Genomic DNA, 18,337 nt, shown 5'->3' with positions numbered 1-18,337 from the left:
CTCTCTACAATTAGATGGACGTGATGCTCTTCTAGCGCATTTTGCTGACTGCGGATGCGCCGGACAGTTCTATCGCACTCCCGTCTGTCCCGCTGTAAAAGGCAGCGTACCCCGCATGCGCTAGAAGAGGGCGATCCCGGCATCACGTCCATCTAATTGTAGAGAGGAGGGGTAAGGGGTTTACCTTTACTTGAAGCAAGGAGGCTGCTGCCCCCTTGACTTCAAGCCTGAATCGGAGACAGCGCCAACTGACATTTAAACAGCATTTTTAACAAGTATGAAGAAACACAAAGAGGAAAGAAAAACATGATTATTAACACACTGGGGGATACTGTAGGGTACTGTGGTCGGTTTAATATGCGTTTTGCAGGTGACAGGTTCCCTTTAAGGGGCAGCTAAAGGAAGGGCCTGAACGTGTGTCCACCTCAGCAAGGTGGACAGAGAAATAAGAAACAAACAGCAGGTGGCGCTATATAGATATATCTGTATAGAATAACTCAGTGGCTATACTAAATTTTTAATTACATGCAATAATAAAAGTATTCAGGTCCTGGTGCTGGTTTGAAAACACAGAATGTTTCTTCAGACAACCCCTTTAAATGGGATTGCGTAACAATATTGGACTATTATCTGCTGTAATACATGAGTAGTACTGCACAGAAGGAATCCAATCCAGGTCTCTTCTTTTTTCCCCAACTGCCTCTACCCTCCCCCGGTTCCCCGCTGCTACCGTTTAAGGCTGTGCTGAAAACCATTGTCCTGACTGCTGTCATTATGTTAACATGGCACAGCAGTCCGGACTGTGTATTTTAGCGCACCTTTGCTAGAAAGGGAAATGAGAGGGGAGCAGAAAAAAAATGTATTACTGCAGATAATAGTCCAGATTTGTGGTGTAACATTGATGACCTGTCCTCATATCAGTGGAAGTCCGACTACTGGCACCCCCACCATTTTATTGATAACCCATTATGCTACTGCACAACCCTTTTAAATTAGAATAATAATCATTTCAGGTTTTTTTTTTTTCTACTAGTTTAACTGTTAAAGAGCAATGGAAAGAAGGACCAGCAGTAACAGATATGTGAACAGGACCTGATGTTCTTTTTAATATAAATGTCTTTTTTTATTTCTCTGAAGGCTGTTCTGAGTAGTATTAATTGGGTTTTTCTTGGAGTTGATGAAGCACATCGGTTGAAGAATGACGACTCCTTATTGTACAAGACCCTCATAGATTTCAAGTCTAACCATAGATTGCTGATTACTGGAACTCCGCTCCAAAATTCTTTGAAGGAACTCTGGTCACTTCTGCACTTTATTATGCCAGAAAAGTAAGACATTCGTTTTGGCCGTCTCTTCTAGCACCCTAACAAATGGCAGTTTCTTTTCATTCATTATGCGGTTCTTTTTAATCTCTAAAGCTAGTTTCACACTAGTATAAGATATCCAGCAGGCTGTTCCAGCAGGGAGTAGCGTGCCTGAGATTTCTGGATCAGGCATTGCCAGACACTACCTGATACCCGCCGGCCCCATTAACTATAATGAGGATCAGCGGGGATCCTGCCGCAACCCAGCAAACATGTTGAAAATCGTCTATATAAAAAACGCTGCGCGCATATTTCTCAGTGTGTTTGCCAGGTTGCAGCAGGATCTCCACCAGTCCCCATTATAGTTAATAGGGCCGGACGGCTATGCTTTACCTTCCGGCAATGCCGGAATAAAGAGCGGTCCTGCAGAGTGTTCCCACCCGGAACAGCCTGCCGTATCTAAAAGCAGTAGCATGAAACTAGCCTAAGGTCGGGAGCTTGAAGGGTGTAAAGGGGTTGTCTCATCATGGACAATGGGCACATATCGCTAGGATATGCCCCCATTGTCTTATAGGGGCGGGTCCCACCGCTGGGACCCACACCTATATCGAGAACGGAGCCCCGATAGTGAAGGAGGGCGCACAGCGCATGCGCAGCTGCCCTCCATTCATTTTCTATGGGGCCGGCAAAAATATCCGTCGGCCCCATAGAAATGAATGGGAGCGGGGGGCGCACATGCACGGTATTCTCCCATTCACTTCTATGGGGAGCCGGCTTGGTGGTGGCCGGACAGGAGTCCTTCAGCTGCCACCTTGCAGGGCTCTGTTCTCGATATAGGTGCGGGTCCCAGTCGTGGGACCTGCACCTATAGGACAATGGGGGCATATACTAGAGATGTGCCCCTATTGTCCATGATGAGACAACCCCTTTAATTAAAAATATGCAATGTACGTTTGGATGTAGATAGCTCCATATTCTTGTCTTTTTTTCTTTGTGTGTGTAATCTACACTTGCTTGATGATGTGTTGGCCTTTATTTTTAGGTTTGAATATTGGGAGGACTTTGAGGAAGAACATGGAAAAGGAAGAGAAAATGGTTATCAAAGTCTCCACAAAGTTCTTGAGCCATTCTTGCTGCGAAGAGTTAAGAAAGATGTAGAAAAGTCTCTTCCAGCTAAAGTAGAGCAGATCCTTCGCATAGAGATGTGTGCTCTGCAGAAGCAGTATTACAAGTGAGTCTTCTGCCCAGCATTTCCACTTTCAATTATTCATGGGATTGTGCTATTCCTACTCACAGCAGCTCTTGCTTTTCATGTTTTAATAAAGGTGGATCTTAACAAGAAATTACAAGGCTTTGTCCAAGGGAACAAGAGGTAGCACTTCTGGCTTCCTTAACATCGTAATGGAACTTAAAAAATGCTGCAATCACTGCTTCCTTATAAAATACCCAGAAGATACAGAAAAGGAAACCAAACTTGAAGGTCTTCAGGTCAGTAAATTATGCGATCTTACACTCACAAAAGAGCTAAGCATTTAAAAATGGGAAGATTTATCATCTGCCTTGTGCCAGAAAAGTATCTTTAAAAAGTCGCAAGCTGTGTTTGCGACTTTAAAAAACGCCACTACTTTTATGCCACTATTGGCACTTTTCCAAAAGATTCAATGAGAAGGTGGGAAAGGGTGTTGCCAGCTCTGAACTGTTGTACAGTTCTATTTAGGCACACGGATAATTTATTATGAGGCCAGCACCTCGTCATAAATGAGGCACATACTCCAGCAGTGTCGGGGATATCGAGACCAGCGAGTATAAACTCATGAGAGTGGAGCCGCTCTGCAAGAAGTCGCCTCGAGTGGTCCCCCTCCTGGCTTCATTGCTGCAAGTTGGATGCGTCATCAGAAGCCACATCCGGTGCTTGCGCAAGGTGTTCTGGCCGTGGCTTCATTGGCACTTTGCTCGTGCACTGGATGCCATTGGAGGTGTCTTGTAATGATGCATCCCACCTCAGTCAAGCTAGAAAGGGAGTTGCCAGATTTACTTTTCCAAAATGGGCTCCACTCCCGTGACTTTACACAGGTACTGGAATTGAGCGTTTAAATGCCATCTGTCAGCAGATTTGTACCTATGACACTGGTTGACCTGTTACATGTGCGCTTGGCAGCTGAAGGCATCTGTGTTGGTGTTGTGATCATATGTGGTCGCTTTGCTTAGAAAAATGCAACAGGTCAGCCAGTTTCATAGATACAAATCCGCTGACAGATGCTCTTTAAGGTCCATTCACACGTCTGCAATTCTGTTCTGCATTTTGCGGAACGGAATTGCAGACCCATTCATTTCTTTGGGGCCGCACGATGTGCTGCCCGGATCCGGAAATGCGGACTTGCACTTCCGGGTCCGTATTTCCGTTCCTGAAAAAAAAAATAGAACATGTCCTATTCTTGACCGAAATTTGCGGAGAAGATTAGGCATATTCTATTATAGTGCCGGCAATGTGCCGGTGTCTGATCCGTGGATCCGCAAAGCACACACGGATTGTGTAAATGGACCTTTTAAAGTTAATTTCTCGCCCAATTCCTTGGGGGACACAGGAACTCTTGGGTATAGCTTATCTCCATAGGAGGCGTGACACTAAGTAAAAGACTGTTAAGCCCCTCCTCCAGCAGCTATACCCTCAGCCTGGAGAGAGAGACTTCCAGTTTTTTGCTTAGTGTCAAGGAGGCAAGACACTCTCTGCACTGCAGAGTTGTCTTGTGAAGATTTAGAGTTTTAATTTTTGATTTTACTTTTTTTCACTTGGATTTTCCACAGGGACAACAGAGTCGCAGTAGACTTCTCTGTTTTCCCGGGGTTGAGCTGCACCAGGGCCGGTTATCCGCCCTGCTGCCTCCCCCACAGAAGAAAAGGAGGACCAGGGCAGCTCATGCTCCCCTGTATCCCGCCAGCACTGGGTCGCCCACCTGCAAGCCCCTCTCCAGCTACTGTCACTCTGTGCCAGTGGCTGAAGGGGCGTCCCAGCTGGATGGACTAGAGGGTGAAGACGTCGCAGGTGAGGTGGCTAGTGCAGCCATTCCGCTCCCCCGCTCCCCCCCCTCCCTCCCTCCCTCCCTCCCTCCCTCCCCTCTCCGGAGGGTTCGGTGCTCCTCTCTGACTCCCCTTTACTGATGGCCTCGTTGCAGGCGCGATTCGGCGGCCGGGCGCCCTGTTTTGTACAGTCTGGGAGCGGCGCGGCGGCGATGACTCATGGGGGAGACTTGTTTGAGGGCGGCCGGGTATGCGACCGCTGTGCCGTTGCATGGCAGGACGCCGACACCCGGTCCTCCTCTTTGGGCTCCTACCTTGCTTCCGCTGCGGCGGGGGCCATTGGGGAGTCCTGTGATGGTGGAGCGCGGGATTTGAATCGCGCGCGCGCGCGATAATGTTTTCGGTGGGGGGCGGAGTTTCGGACCGGCCAGCGCTGGCTTGGTCTTCATTCAGAGGCCGGACGACTTTCTCCCGCGCCTCTTTAGTCCCGCCCACTCTCGTGCCTGCGTGCTTCTGGGAGCTCACTGCAGGACGGACCATTGCTCTGATTGCACACCGCCGTTCTTCTGCTGCTGCCGCTGCCGTTCAGCTTCCTTCTGTGACCTGGTAGGACTGTTGACCCTTCCTCACAGTAGCCCCCTGGCCTGGACTTGGGTTTTTTTCTTTGCTCCTACCAACATGTCTGACCCCTTAGTGCCGGTGGGACCTTGGTATCATACCTGCACCGCATGTAAGGCGCCCTTTCCTCAAGGGCAGTCTGACCCGCATTGCTCGCTTTGCAAAGACCCATCGCAGGGTCCGCCATCTGTTGTGTCACCCCCTGGCCTCTTGGATCCCCCTGACTGGGCTAGATCCCTCTCCCAGGCTGTGGTTAGTCTCACTAGCGTTGTGGGCCGACTTGCAGATGTGTTGCCCTTGTCGCAGCCGGATGATTCCCCTGCTGGGCCCTCCGGGTCCGCTGTCCTGGCCGACCCGTCTGAGTCTCTCTCTGCAGGCGATTCCTCTAGAGCCCGCCAATCCCAGAAGCGGCCTAGGGCGGATCACCGGTCATCCTCGGATGCTTCGGTATCCCCCCCAAGGGTGCGTTCTCAGTCGGGCCCTTCCTCCTTGCAGGATTTGCCCTCTGAAGGGGAGCTGGTTGATTCAGATTGGGATATGGATTCGGCGCTGCCTTCAAAGCTGGCTTCCGCTGTGGGCCACCTTATAAACAGTATCCGTGATACCTTTAAAATTCGCGATGATCCTCCTGATCCTGAGAAAACCAGTGTTTCCTTTTTTCGCCAGAAGCAGGCTTCGGCGGTTTTTCCCCTCCATGCTGACTTTTCGTCAGTGGTTTCTAAGGCCTGGGCCCGTCCTGATGCACGGTTTACCCCGCCAAAAAAGTTAGATGTTTGTTATCCGTTTCCGGCGGATTGCATCACAAACTGGGCGTCTCCTCCCAAGGTCGACCCCCCTGTGGCCCGTTTGGCCAAGAGCACGGCTATTCCCGTCGCAGATGGTTCTTCCTTACAATCCACTGAAGATCGCCGTGTAGAGGCCCTTACAAAGGGTATCTTTTCGGCCTCCGGATCCGCGCTTCGGCCAGTCTTTGCTTCCGCTTGGGCGGGTAAAGCGGTTTCAGAATGGGCATCTCAGCTGGATCTGGAGCTTGAATCTGACGTCCCTATTCAAGACCTCCGTGCCCTGACTCAACTTATCGTTCAGGCTGGAAAATTTGTATGTGAAGCATCCCTGGATGCAGGGGCTCTTATTGCCCGTTCGTCTGCTCTGGCCGTGTCGGCTAGGAGAGAGCTTTGGTTAAAGGTTTGGTCGGCGGACGCCGCGTCAAAGCGGTCTCTTACTAGCCTTCCTTTCTCTGGTGCTCGTTTGTTCGGAACCCGTTTGGATGAAATCATCTCGGAAGCCACGGGGGGGAAGAGTACTCATCTTCCCCAATCCAAAGCTAGGAGCTCCACTCGTGGTCGTCCCACCTTCTCCCGTTTCAGGTCTTCTCGTAGGGCTTCCGCTCCTCGCTCCGCTTCTGGTCCGTCCACTAACCCTGTCCAGGACAGGCGTAAGAAACCCTTTTTTCGGACCCAGCCCTCCTGGCGCAAATCTCAACCTGCTCGCGCTCCCGCGACCAAGCAGCCCCCCGCCTGAAGGTGCGCCCCCACCCACCCGGGTGGGGGGACGTCTCCTCCTGTTCAGGGACTTCTGGCAGGCGCACGTCTCCGACGCCTGGGCTCTCGAGGTTGTGTCTTCCGGATACAAACTCGAGCTTGCGTCCCTTCCCCCAGTTCGGTTCTTTCGCTCTCGGGTTCCCCGGGATTCCCGAGGGGCGGCCGATTTCTTTGCTGCCGTTCAGACTCTTCTAGACAAAGGGGTCATCATCCCGGTTCCTATGGGGGACAGGTTCAAGGGGTTCTATTCGAACCTTTTTGTGGTCCCCAAGAAGGAGGGTTCGGTGCGACCCATTCTGGATCTGAAACGGCTGAACCGCTTCCTTCGTCTTCAGCGGTTCCGGATGGAGTCTCTCAGGTCGGTGGTGGCCTCTCTGGAACAGGGGGAGTTCCTGGCCTCCATCGACATCCAGGACGCCTATCTTCACATTCCAATCGCACGGTGTCATCAGTGCTTTCTGCGTTTTGCAGTGGGGTCCGAACACTACCAGTTCGTTGCCCTTCCCTTCGGGCTGGCGACGGCCCCTCGTGTTTTCACGAAGATCCTGGCCCCGGTCCTCGCCTTACTTCGTTCCAGGGGAGTTTTTCTGCTTCCATATCTGGACGATCTCCTGATCAAGGCGCCTTCTCTGTCACTGACTTCAGCCAGCGTGGATCTCTCGCTGCAGACCTTGCGCCAGTTTGGTTGGGTTATCAACCTACCCAAATCCTCTCTTGTTCCTTCCCGGCAATTGGTCTTTCTGGGGATGCTGCTGGATACCGATTCAGCGGTGGTTCGTCTCCCGTTGGAGAAGCGCCTGCTCCTCCATCGGTCGGTTCGGAGCCTTCTGTCCCACCGCCGTCCTTCTTTCCGGTTCAGCATGCGGGTCCTGGGTCAGATGGTGTCCTGCTTCGAGGCGATTCCTTACGCGCAGTACCACTCCCGCACCTTTCAGACGGCCATTCTGTCCGCTTGGGACAAGTCCCAGGAGAGTCTGGATCGGCATTTTCCCCTTTCTCCCCAGGTTCGTTCCTCTCTCCTCTGGTGGCTGCGGACCCCTCTTCAGGGGAAGTCTTTCCTGCCAATGACTTGGCTGGTGATTACCACCGATGCCAGTCTGCGGGGTTGGGGGGGAGTGTTTCCTCCCCGGTCCGTCCAGGGCACTTGGTCTCCGTCGGAGTCCAGACTGCCGATCAATGTTCTGGAGCTGAGAGCCATTCTTTTCTCGCTCCGACACTGGACTTCGTTGCTGCAGGGTCGCCCTGTTCGGGTCCAGTCGGACAATGCCACGGCTGTGGCGTACATAAATCACCAGGGGGGCACTCGCAGCGCGGCGGCGATGAGGGAGGTGTCTCTGATCCTTCGCTGGGCGGAGGTTCATGTTCCGGCCCTTTCGGCCATTTACATTCCGGGGGTGGACAATTGGGCGGCGGATTTCCTCAGTCGGACGACGATCGACCCGGGGGAGTGGTCTCTGCACCCCGACGTCTTCGAGTCTCTTTGTCTCCGTTGGGGTCGTCCGGACGTGGATCTCATGGCCTCCAGATTCAACTACAAACTTCCCATCTACGTGGCCAGGGCCAAAGATCCGGACGCTTACGGCGCGGACGCGCTCGTCCTCCCCTGGACGGAGTTTTCGCTCCTCTACGTGTTTCCGCCCCTGCCTCTTCTTCCGCGGGTCCTTCGGAAGATTGCGGCGGAGGGCACGCCAGCAATCCTAATCGCCCCGGACTGGCCGCGTCGTCCGTGGTACGCCGACCTTATGTTGCTTCTGGCAGACGCTCCCTTGCCTCTGCCTCTCAGAGAAGACCTCCTCTCTCAGGGGCCGATCTTCCACCAGCATTTAGGGTCGCTACGTTTGACGGCGTGGCTATTGAAACCGCGGTCCTGACGCGGCGGGGGTTTTCGGCTGACGTGGTCCGTACCATGATTCGTGCACGAAAACCGGCCTCGGCCAGGATTTATTATCGTACCTGGCGGGCCTATTTGGCTTTCTGTGAGGCCTTGGGGACTCCCCCTCTGAGGTTTTCCCTTCCTACGGTTTTATCCTTTTTGCAATCTGGTCTGGTTCTGGGCTTGGGTCTCAGTACCCTGAAGGGTCAGATTTCGGCTCTTTCGGTCCTTTTTCAGCGTCCGCTGGCTCCGCTCGGTCCGGTTAAGACCTTTCTTCAGGGGGTTGCTCACTGTGCTCCCCCCTATCGCCCTCCTGTTCCTGCTTGGGATCTCAACATTGTGTTGGCGGCTCTCCAATCTTCCCCTTTCGAGCCTCTGCGCAGGGTTTCCCCTCGCTTGTTGTCTTGCAAAGTTTTCTTTCTCGTCGCTATCACGTCTCTTCGGCGTGTGTCTGAGTTGGCGGCTCTTTCTTGCGTGGAGCCCTTCTTGGTTTTTCACCAGGACAAGGTGGTTCTCCGTCCTGTTCCGGAATTTCTTCCGAAGGTGGTGTCCGCCTTTCACCTGAATGAGGATATTGTCCTTCCTTCTCTGTGTCCGGCCCCGTCGCATCCCCGGGAGCGGGAGCTTCACCGTCTGGATGTTGTTCGGGCTCTCAGGATCTACCTGGATGTGACCAGACCCTTTCGGCGTACGGATTCTCTGTTTGTGATTCCGGAGGGTCCGCGCAGGGGGCTGGCGGCGTCTAAGGTGGTTATTGCCCGCTTTCTCAAGATGGCTATCGTTGAGGCTTACCGTGCTCGGGGCAGGGATCCGCCCTTTGGTGTTACCGCTCATTCTACCAGAGCGGTCGGGGCTTCCTGGGCTCAGCGTAATCGTGCCTCGGCTGAACAACTGTGCAAGGCGGCCACCTGGTCTTCTTTGCACACGTTCACCAAGTTTTACAGGGTGAACACTTATGCCTCGGCGGATGCTGCTTTGGGCCGCTTGGTCTTGCAGGCGGCGGTGCCTTAATGTTTACGGTGCCTGGTTCGCTTTTGATTGTGGTCCCTCCCTGTTTGTGGACTGCTTTTGAACGTCCCAAGAGTTCCTGTGTCCCCCAAGGAATTGGGCGAGAAAACGAGATTTTTGTATAACTTACCAGTAAAATCTCTTTCTCGCTCTTCCTTGGGGGACACAGCGCCCGCCCATTGTTTTTTTTTGATGGCCTTCGGGTGTTTTTTTCTGGCTTGTTGGTATTGGTTTGGTTACTCCTTGCCTTTGTCTTGCACTACTTGGGCACATAACTGGAAGTCTCTCTCTCCAGGCTGAGGGTATAGCTGCTGGAGGAGGGGCTTAACAGTCTTTTACTTAGTGTCACGCCTCCTATGGAGATAAGCTATACCCAAGAGTTCCTGTGTCCCCCAAGGAAGAGCGAGAAAGAGATTTTACTGGTAAGTTATACAAAAATCTCGTTTTTCTTCTCACTGACAAACTTGCCAAAAAGTGCAAAGACCTCGTTTGTCACTGCCATAGATAACCGGTTGGTGGTGGTTTGGGGGTCCCGATTTCTCAGGACAGGTTCCCGTTAAAACCTTAGACCCATACAAAATTTTCAAAATGATTGGTCAAAATTGAGTTACATAAGAGCTATTTTCACCCTGACCCTATGTGTTTTATTTGAGAATACTGCTAGACTCCAAAAAAAATAAAGTTTTAAAAATATAACTTATTAATAGATGTGTGAAAAGAGGGCGTTATATCCTGCATGGACTTAAGCAAATGAACCAACAGCTTGCAGGTGTCTGGTCCGAACTTCCGGACAAAGGGCTCCCAGCATCTTAGTCAGAGCTCTGAGATCTCCCACCTCTGACAGTGTGTGCCAGAAGCCCCAAAAGCTCAGACCGGAGTTCTGCAGAAAGGCGGGTCTTTTGTATATAGAATTTACCAGGTTTAAAATGTTTTTTTTTTTTATATATATATATATTTTAAATAAGTTATAGTTAGGAAATTGATGTATTTTTCTGGGGCTTAACAAAACAAAATGGGTCATGGTAGGTGATAGGTCCCCTTGGATTGCATCACAAATTCAAAAATGCCGTTTTGTCAAGCACCAAGAAGCTATGTTTGAGATCAGTGAACCTGACTTCTACACGTCTTTTAATCAAAATGTCTGATAATGAGATTTTTTGTCTTTACAGTCATTGATCCGGAGCAGTGGGAAACTCATACTTTTAGATAAACTGCTGACCCGACTCCGTGAAAGAGGTAACAGGGTGCTCATCTTCTCTCAGATGGTACGCATGTTGGACATCCTGGCTGAATACCTCACCATTAAACACTATCCTTTTCAGGTAATGCAATGTGGAAAACAGTCCTAAATACATTTCCCAGTGTCTATTGTTTATGTAAGTGTGCTTCAGTTTTCTCTCTTAAGAAAAAGGGCTCATTTGATAGTTAAGTGGGTTGTCTCAATTCAGCAATGCATTTATCATGTAGAGAAAGTTAGTACAAGGCACGTACTAATGTATTGTGATTGTCCATATTGCTTCCTTTGCTGGCTGGATTCATTTTTCAGTGACATTATACGCTGCTCATTTCCATGTTTACGGCCACCCTGCAATACATCAGTGGTGGCCACGATTGCACGCTATAGGAAAAGGTTCTGGCCTATGATCTCTCCTGCGGTCCCAGCCACTAGAGAGGCCAGCGCTTTTTCCTATATTGTACAAGCACGACCACCTCTGCTGGATTGTAGGGTGGTCGTAACCCTGGAAAATGAGAAGTGTAAACTGAGATAGAAAAAAGGAGTCAAGCCAGCAAAAGAAGCAACATGGACAATCGCATTACATTAGTAAGTGCCTTGTACTAACTTTCTTTACATTAGGGCTGCAGCTAACGATTATTTGAATAATTGATTAGTTGTCGATAATTTCATCGATTAATCGGGGAAAAAACACCAAAATGACAAAAAAAGGGGTTTATATAATTTGACTTAAAAAAATTATGTTCAAAGGCTATATTAATACAAATTGTGGATGACACTGTTATGGGGGATCTGTGGATGACACTGTTATGGGGGATCTGTGGATGGCATTGTTATGGGGGATCTGTGGATGGCACTGTTATGGGGGATCTGTGGATGGCGCTGTTATGGGGGGGATCTGTGGATGACCCTATATAGCCATTTTTATGCTATATGTGTCATCCACAGATCCCCCTCCCATAACAGTAAATACAAAAAAGATATACCACGGCACTCTTGTCTTCATCATTCCAACGTTTCACCAAATCACAGCGACTTTTGGACCGGTGTGGCCTTTTTTAAAGCAGTGTACATAGTGAATGAGGTACAACATTTATACCCTCCAATACTAATCACATGATGCAGTTGAGCCCCTCCCCCAACATCAGTAAATATTGTCATCACAGCCCATGGTGAACTCTCATACTTATCAAATCTTATATGTGAATATCATACACAATCACCATACATTATTATTAATATGGAAACCTGGTAGGCATACCTTTCATCCTGTGGTTCCGATCTCCCCTGCGCTCCTGCAATGCTATCCACAGATCCCCCTCCCCATAACAGTGCCATCCACAGATCCCCCTCCCCATAACAGTGCCATCCACAGATCCCCCTCCCCATAACAGTGCCATCCACAGATCCCCCTCCCCATAACAGTGCCATCCACAGATCCCCCTCCTCATAACAGCCCGGCCCCGCCGCTCACAGCAGTAGACTATTCTTTAACTGGCAGTAACTTTTACTTCAAAATTGAATCAGCGCATCTTTATTGCCTTACAATGAAGCTCCAGTAACAGGCAGAGCGGGTGGCGGCATAACGTCACTCACTCACGTGACGCGCCTGCTCCGCCCACTTTATGAATGTAGCAGGCGGAGCAGGCGTGTCACATGAGTAAGTGACGTTACGCCGCTGCCCGCTCTGCCTGTTACTGGAGCTTCGTTGTCAGGTAATAAAGATGCGCTGATTTAAAGTTGAAGTAAAAGTTACTGCTGATTAAGGACCCACAGGCATAGCGCCTGACCAGCGCTCCCGTCTGCATAGCAACGGATCCTGTTATCGAATATTATCGATAACTTTGATTAATCGTTGCAGCCCTACTCTACATGATAAATGCCACTAGCTGAAGTGAGACAACTCCTTTAAGAGGATGTCCAAGAAAAACTATAATTTGGGCTGTTGCAGTAAATGTCATACAATAACAAAAAAGTTATTCCTGTCCTTTTCCTCCCCTGCCACTTCCAGCATAGCGTTCCAGTCCTGCTTGCCGGTGTTACTTTTTCCGGCTGCAGCAGTGAAGTCCCGTATACTGCTGAGGTCAGTAATTTACTGCATGGTGACCTGGTGTGTATGGGGACATTGCTGCTGCTGCAGCCAGGAAAATGACATCAGTGCTGAAGGACCAGAGCCCAATGCTGGAAGCGGCAGAAGAGTCTAGCACACCACACTTTTCTATCCTGCATTGTCTGGTAAAAAAAAAAAAGTATACGTTAAGTATGATTTTTTTTTTTTTTTTGTTACTTTGGAACTCTATGGTGATGAATGACACTGTAGTGAATCTGACTGAGGCATCTATTTAATGTATACATTTTTGTATACGTTAAACAGATGGCAAAAACATGTGAACCCTGCCTAATCCCTTTTATATAAAGCAGGACAGCAAAAAATAAATAAAAAAATAGACTGTGGTATATTTTTGATTTTCACATTGTAGAGAATGTATGCCCCTGTATGGCTGTGGAGCGGCATACAGCAGAGACATACCTCAATAAATACTCTGAGCGTATGTCTCTGATGTGCTCAAACACAATGTGAACAGAGCCTAAACAGTGATGGTTTAACCCTTTCGCTACCAGCGCTGGAGCGATGTGCGAACATGGCGCCCGCTCGCACTTGCAGCGGGTGTCATGGCTGGCAAGTCTCTGCTGTTTCAAACAGCAGAGACTTGTGGCTAATTACCGTGACCGGCAATAATGCCAATCGCGGTAATTAAAGGCTTTAGATGCCGTGATCAAGTGAGATCACTCATCTAAATGCGCAAAGCTTCCTGGCTTCCTACAGATGCCCCGTGTGGCCAATGGAGGCATCGGTAGTTGCGGTAAACACTGGAAGCCTCGCTTATAGTGTTCATGCTGCAATTCTTATTTTGGCCACCAGATAGCAGGCCAGGATAAGAAATGAGCAAAATTCAACCCAAACCCCATTTTAAAAATCCCTGATAGTATATAATGAAAAATAAAAAAACATAATTTATGGGCTCATATATGAGCTTCAAAATAATCACACAAAATAAAATGTTAAAAATATATAATAAACTATCATGGCTGTCTTACAGCAATTTGCATATAATTTCACCATATAATAATCGATTAACATACACCTATGGAAACTAAAACACATAATTTCAGACAACATATACCATATTTTTCGCCCTATAAGACGCATCGGCCCATAAGATGCACCTAAGTTTTAGAGGAGGACAATCATTTATACCTAAGATCAGATCAGCAATCAGACCCCCAATATTAATCAGACCTCAGCTGACAGCCCCAATCAGACCCCCCAATATTAATAAGACCCCAATAAAACCTCAGATCAGACCCCCAATCAGATCTCGGCTCAGACCCCAAAGTGTACGACCCCCAATCAGTCCTTAGATAAGAGCCCCAATATAAATGAGACCCCCATTCAGACCTCAGATCAGCCCCAATGCCTCTTATCATGAGCCCCTATGCCTCTTCTCATGAGCCCCTATGCCTCTTATCATGAGCCCCTATGCCTCTTATCATGAGCCCCTATGCCTCTTATTAGCCCCCTAGCATCTTATCCGCCCCCAGCAGCCTCTCATTAACCACCTAGCCTCTCATTAGCCCCCCAGCCTCTCATCAGCCCCCTAGCCTCTTCTAAGCCCCCTAACCTCTCATCAGCTACCCATCCTCTCATCAGCCCTCATACTTCCATACACAGGAGCAGGCAGTGTGAAGACTTAGAGGCGGAACAGGCATGTGTGGCAGGAAAGCCTGCTCTGCCCCTCATCTGCCTGCTCCCGCACATGATTTAAAAAGCAGAATTCATCTCATCTATTTCATGAACCAAGTCCCTTTAAATGCGGAGCTCACTCATATAATTCGATAAAAATACATACATAAAAAGTTATAGATATAAAACACAGTTTCCTTGTTGATTTCTTAACTCCGGATGTGTGTTTATTCTTTTTAGTCATTATTTGGTTATAAAGTTACATCCACACAGTTCGCTAGGTTAGTTTGTAATATTGTTTATCAGTTTGTAAATGCTTCAACCACGCAATACCTAATGACAAATGGCTGACTGATTGTGCACATATATAGCCATGCGGTAAATTTCTAACTCAGTTAGTTTGTCCCGCACATAACTGTGGTTATTACTCATGTATTCGATGTAAGCTGGCGTTATTGTACTTTCACCCGGCTTTGGATCGTGATGTCTTTAGCTGTATTGCTCTTCACTGTGTATCTTTTCGCGCATGCGCATCAGGATCAGGATTGTCCAATATTGCGCTGTGTTCTGGATGAGTGATATTCACACTGTCCGAAATAAGGCTGCCACCAGACGCGTTTCGAAACTGATAGTTCCTTCCTCAGTAGTAAAACAGGCGATAGGTTGTTGGGACCGAACAGCCCACTTTTAAACTATTTTAGGTATAGATTAATATCCGGACTGGATCATGTTGAATTCATTTTAATTAAGGCCTCATTTAAATCACCGTTCAGCCTTTCCGTTCGGGGCAGGAAAACGGAAAGGACTGATTCGGCACATAATTGAGCCGAATGGAGCCCACGGGCCCGCTCAGAAGATTTTGGAGCAGAGACAAAGGTTGTGCATCAGGACTTTTGTCTCCGCTTCAAAAATCTCCTTCTGAGCGGAAACAATTGGTGGAGGATGCAAGAAAGCGCAGAGAGGCAGGCGTAAGCGACGAAATACTGTTTTTGTTTTGTTTTTTTTCCCGCCGGGCACGGTTGTATGTCTTGCATTAAACCTGCTAAATTTCAACCTGTGACCCTTTACAAAATGGAGGCGGTAATGAAGGGTCTCGTGGAGGCTAACAAACAGCAGCAAGAAACAAATCTGCAACAGCGGGAAAGCAGTCCCTGCAGCGATCCCCAAGATGACATCCGCAGATGACGTCGAAACCTACCTGGCGATGTACGAGAAGGTGGCCAAAAGGGAGAAGCTACCCGAGACCAGTGGGCTGAGGTCGTTGATCCGTTCCTGGAATCCGATTCCCAGCGGGTCTATTTCGACTTGCCGGACGATCAAGCGGCTGATTACCAGAAAGTCAAGGGTTAGATTCTGGCAACACTGGGGGTAAATGTGTTAGTCCGGGCCCAGGGGGTGCATCAGTGGGGGTTCAACCCGGCTGAACCTGCAAGACCCCAGTATTATAACTTACTTCACCTCTTGCAAAAATGGCTTACAGCCTGACGTGCTGAGTCCCACTGCTATGGTGGATCGTCTGTTAGCCGATATGTTCTGTATGGCTTTGCCATACCCTCTCCAGCACTGGATCGGTCAGGTGTATCCTGACAATGCCCTTCAGATGGTGGACCTGGTGGCACGCTATGAAGCTACCAGGAATCTAAAAGAGGGTTCTGTCGGGAGGGGGTCGGCAAACCCCGTAAATCTCCACCCCAGGCACAGAGATTTGAGCCGATAAAACCCGCCCGGGATGTACCCACGGCAGACCTGGCTCCAAGGCGGTGTCAGTAGCCTGGCCATGTAAGGGCTGACTGCTCCCATCGGGTTGAGCCCATGGACACTAACTATGGCTACCGTCAGTCGCTATATGCCAGGAGGCTGTGTGCAACAGGTACCCCAGAGTCTCTAGATCACTTGTGCCAGGTGGAATTGGGAGACACTCCGGCGGAGGATCTGCTGGACTCAGGGAGTTTGGTGATCCTAGTAAGGGCTATCTTGGTGTGGTCCACTGAATATACTGGCCGGAAAGTCAGATGATGTGCATCCACGGAGACCTAAAAGACTACCCCACCACGCTGGTGCCTTTAACCACGGTGGCCGGTAGATGGACCCACGAGGTGGCTGTCGCCACAAATCTACAGGGTGGGCCATTTATATGGATACACCTTAATAAAATAGGAATGGTTGGTGATATTAACTTCCTGTTTGTGGCACATTAGTATATGTGAGGGGGGGGGGGACTTTTCAAGATGGGTGGTGACCATGGCGGCCATTTTGAAGTCGGACATTTTGAATCCAACTTTAGTTTTTTCAATAGGAAGAGGGTCATGTGACACATCAAACCTATTATGAATTTCACAAGAAAAACAATGGTGTTCTTGGTTTTAACGTAACTTTATTCTTTCATGAGTTATATACACGTTTCTGACCACTTATACAATGTGTTCAATGTGCTGCCCATAGTGTTGGATTGTCAATGCAACCCTCTTCTCCCACTCTTCACACACTGATAGCAACACCGCAGGAGAAATGCTAGCACAGGCTTCCAGTATCCGTAGTTTCAGGTGCTGCACATCTCATATCTTTACAGCATATGACACAGTGAGAGGTTTGGTCTGGGAAAACAGGTATTTGATTTACAGCCAGGTGAGGTCAAATACCGGACCGGCACTTAAAATCCGATCCGGGTTTTGGCAGCACCTGGCTGTCCTTAAATATGCAGCTGGGCTCAGAAGCCATGTCTGTGTGCTGGGATCTGAGGCCTGTGCCTGGGTTGGAGAGCTGAGACCCATGTGTCAGGGGAACAGGCTGCCTAAAAGCCTGTATTTGGACTTTCTGAGGCCGAACTGCCACCAGGGTAACTTGTTATATTGGCCATTGGGTGTGAAGTAACATGAACACTGCAAAAGTTACGTTTTGTTTTTGGCGCCATGTGTGAATAAACACTGAAGTTTGATTAACGAACTTGTATTTTGCCTCTGTACTGCGCCCGCTTATCCTAACTACCATAGCGAATCTCTACAGTACAAAAATATAAAAAAGAAAAAAGTACAAATAAAATACATGTTAAAGGTTCCTTTTATATCCCATCTAAATTGATTTGTTGTTGATTCCACTACCGTTGTTTTTCTTTGGAGACTGATCTGTTTGCAGTTTTGACACAGGCCACACCTGTAGAAACCTTTTAAATTCCACCATTTTAGGATTTATGTTGGGGGTAAATTTCAAATTAAACTGATTTATATTAATCTCATCTATGAATTCTGTCAGTGCCCGGTGTGAATCTCCCCATATAATAAAAATGTCGTCTATGTAGCAGAGACTTGTGGCTAATTGCCGTTACCAGCAATAATGCCGATCACGGTAATTAAAGGCTTTAGATGCCGTGATCAAGTGCCATCACAGCATCTAAATGCGCAAAAACCCAGAAGCTCAGGCTTCCTAGCGATGCCCCGTGCGGCCAATGGAGGCATCGGTAGTTGCGGTAAACACTGTAAGCCTCGCTGACGAGGCTTATAGTGTTCATGCTGCAATTCTTTTTTGGGCCACCAGATGGCAGGCCAGGATAAGAAATGAGCAAACCCCATTTTAAAAATCCCTGATAGTATATAATGAAAAATTAAAAAACATAATTTATAGGCTCATATATGAGTTTCAAAATCATCACAAAATATAAAAAAGTATATAAAAGTTTAAATCACCCCCCTTTCCGTATAATTAAAAAATGAATACCTAAATAATAATAAATATAAACATCATGGGTATCACTGAAAACACCCATACTATTAAAATATATATATATATTTAAAAAAATCCAATACGGCAAATGGCTTAACAGGAAAAAAAGGGTCAAAATGGTCGGTTTGCCAATTTTTATTGCTTCTCTGTCCAAGAAAGTTTTATAAAATGTGATCAAAAACTCATGCTACACTCCAAAATGGTATCAATAAAAACAACGGATTGTCCCGCGTAGACATAAGAATACCAAAAATATGGGGGTCAGAATATGGTGATGTA

The 18,337-nt window shown here is 48.4% G+C and overlaps 1 protein-coding gene across 7 annotated transcripts in view; it reads left to right on the top strand.

Moving 5' to 3' along the window:
* CHD2 (chromodomain helicase DNA binding protein 2) overlaps nucleotides 1–18,337 on the top strand; it is a 134,956-nt gene that overhangs the window by 78,218 nt on the left and 38,401 nt on the right. For all 7 annotated transcript variants that reach the window (XM_044279447.1, XM_044279444.1, XM_044279446.1 and 4 more), the window contains 4 exons: nucleotides 1,138–1,328; nucleotides 2,347–2,535; nucleotides 2,630–2,792; nucleotides 10,532–10,684. In XM_044279447.1, the coding sequence (XP_044135382.1) occupies nucleotides 1,138–1,328; nucleotides 2,347–2,535; nucleotides 2,630–2,792; nucleotides 10,532–10,684 (696 nt within the window). The remainder of the gene's footprint in view (nucleotides 1–1,137; nucleotides 1,329–2,346; nucleotides 2,536–2,629; nucleotides 2,793–10,531; nucleotides 10,685–18,337) is intronic.

The sequence above is a fragment of the Bufo gargarizans genome, chromosome 2 (genome assembly GCF_014858855.1).
Source record: "Bufo gargarizans isolate SCDJY-AF-19 chromosome 2, ASM1485885v1, whole genome shotgun sequence".
Taxonomy (NCBI): domain Eukaryota; kingdom Metazoa; phylum Chordata; class Amphibia; order Anura; family Bufonidae; genus Bufo; species Bufo gargarizans.
The sequence above is the reverse complement of the archived record's forward strand: the minus strand, read 5'-3'. Positions and strand labels throughout refer to the sequence as shown.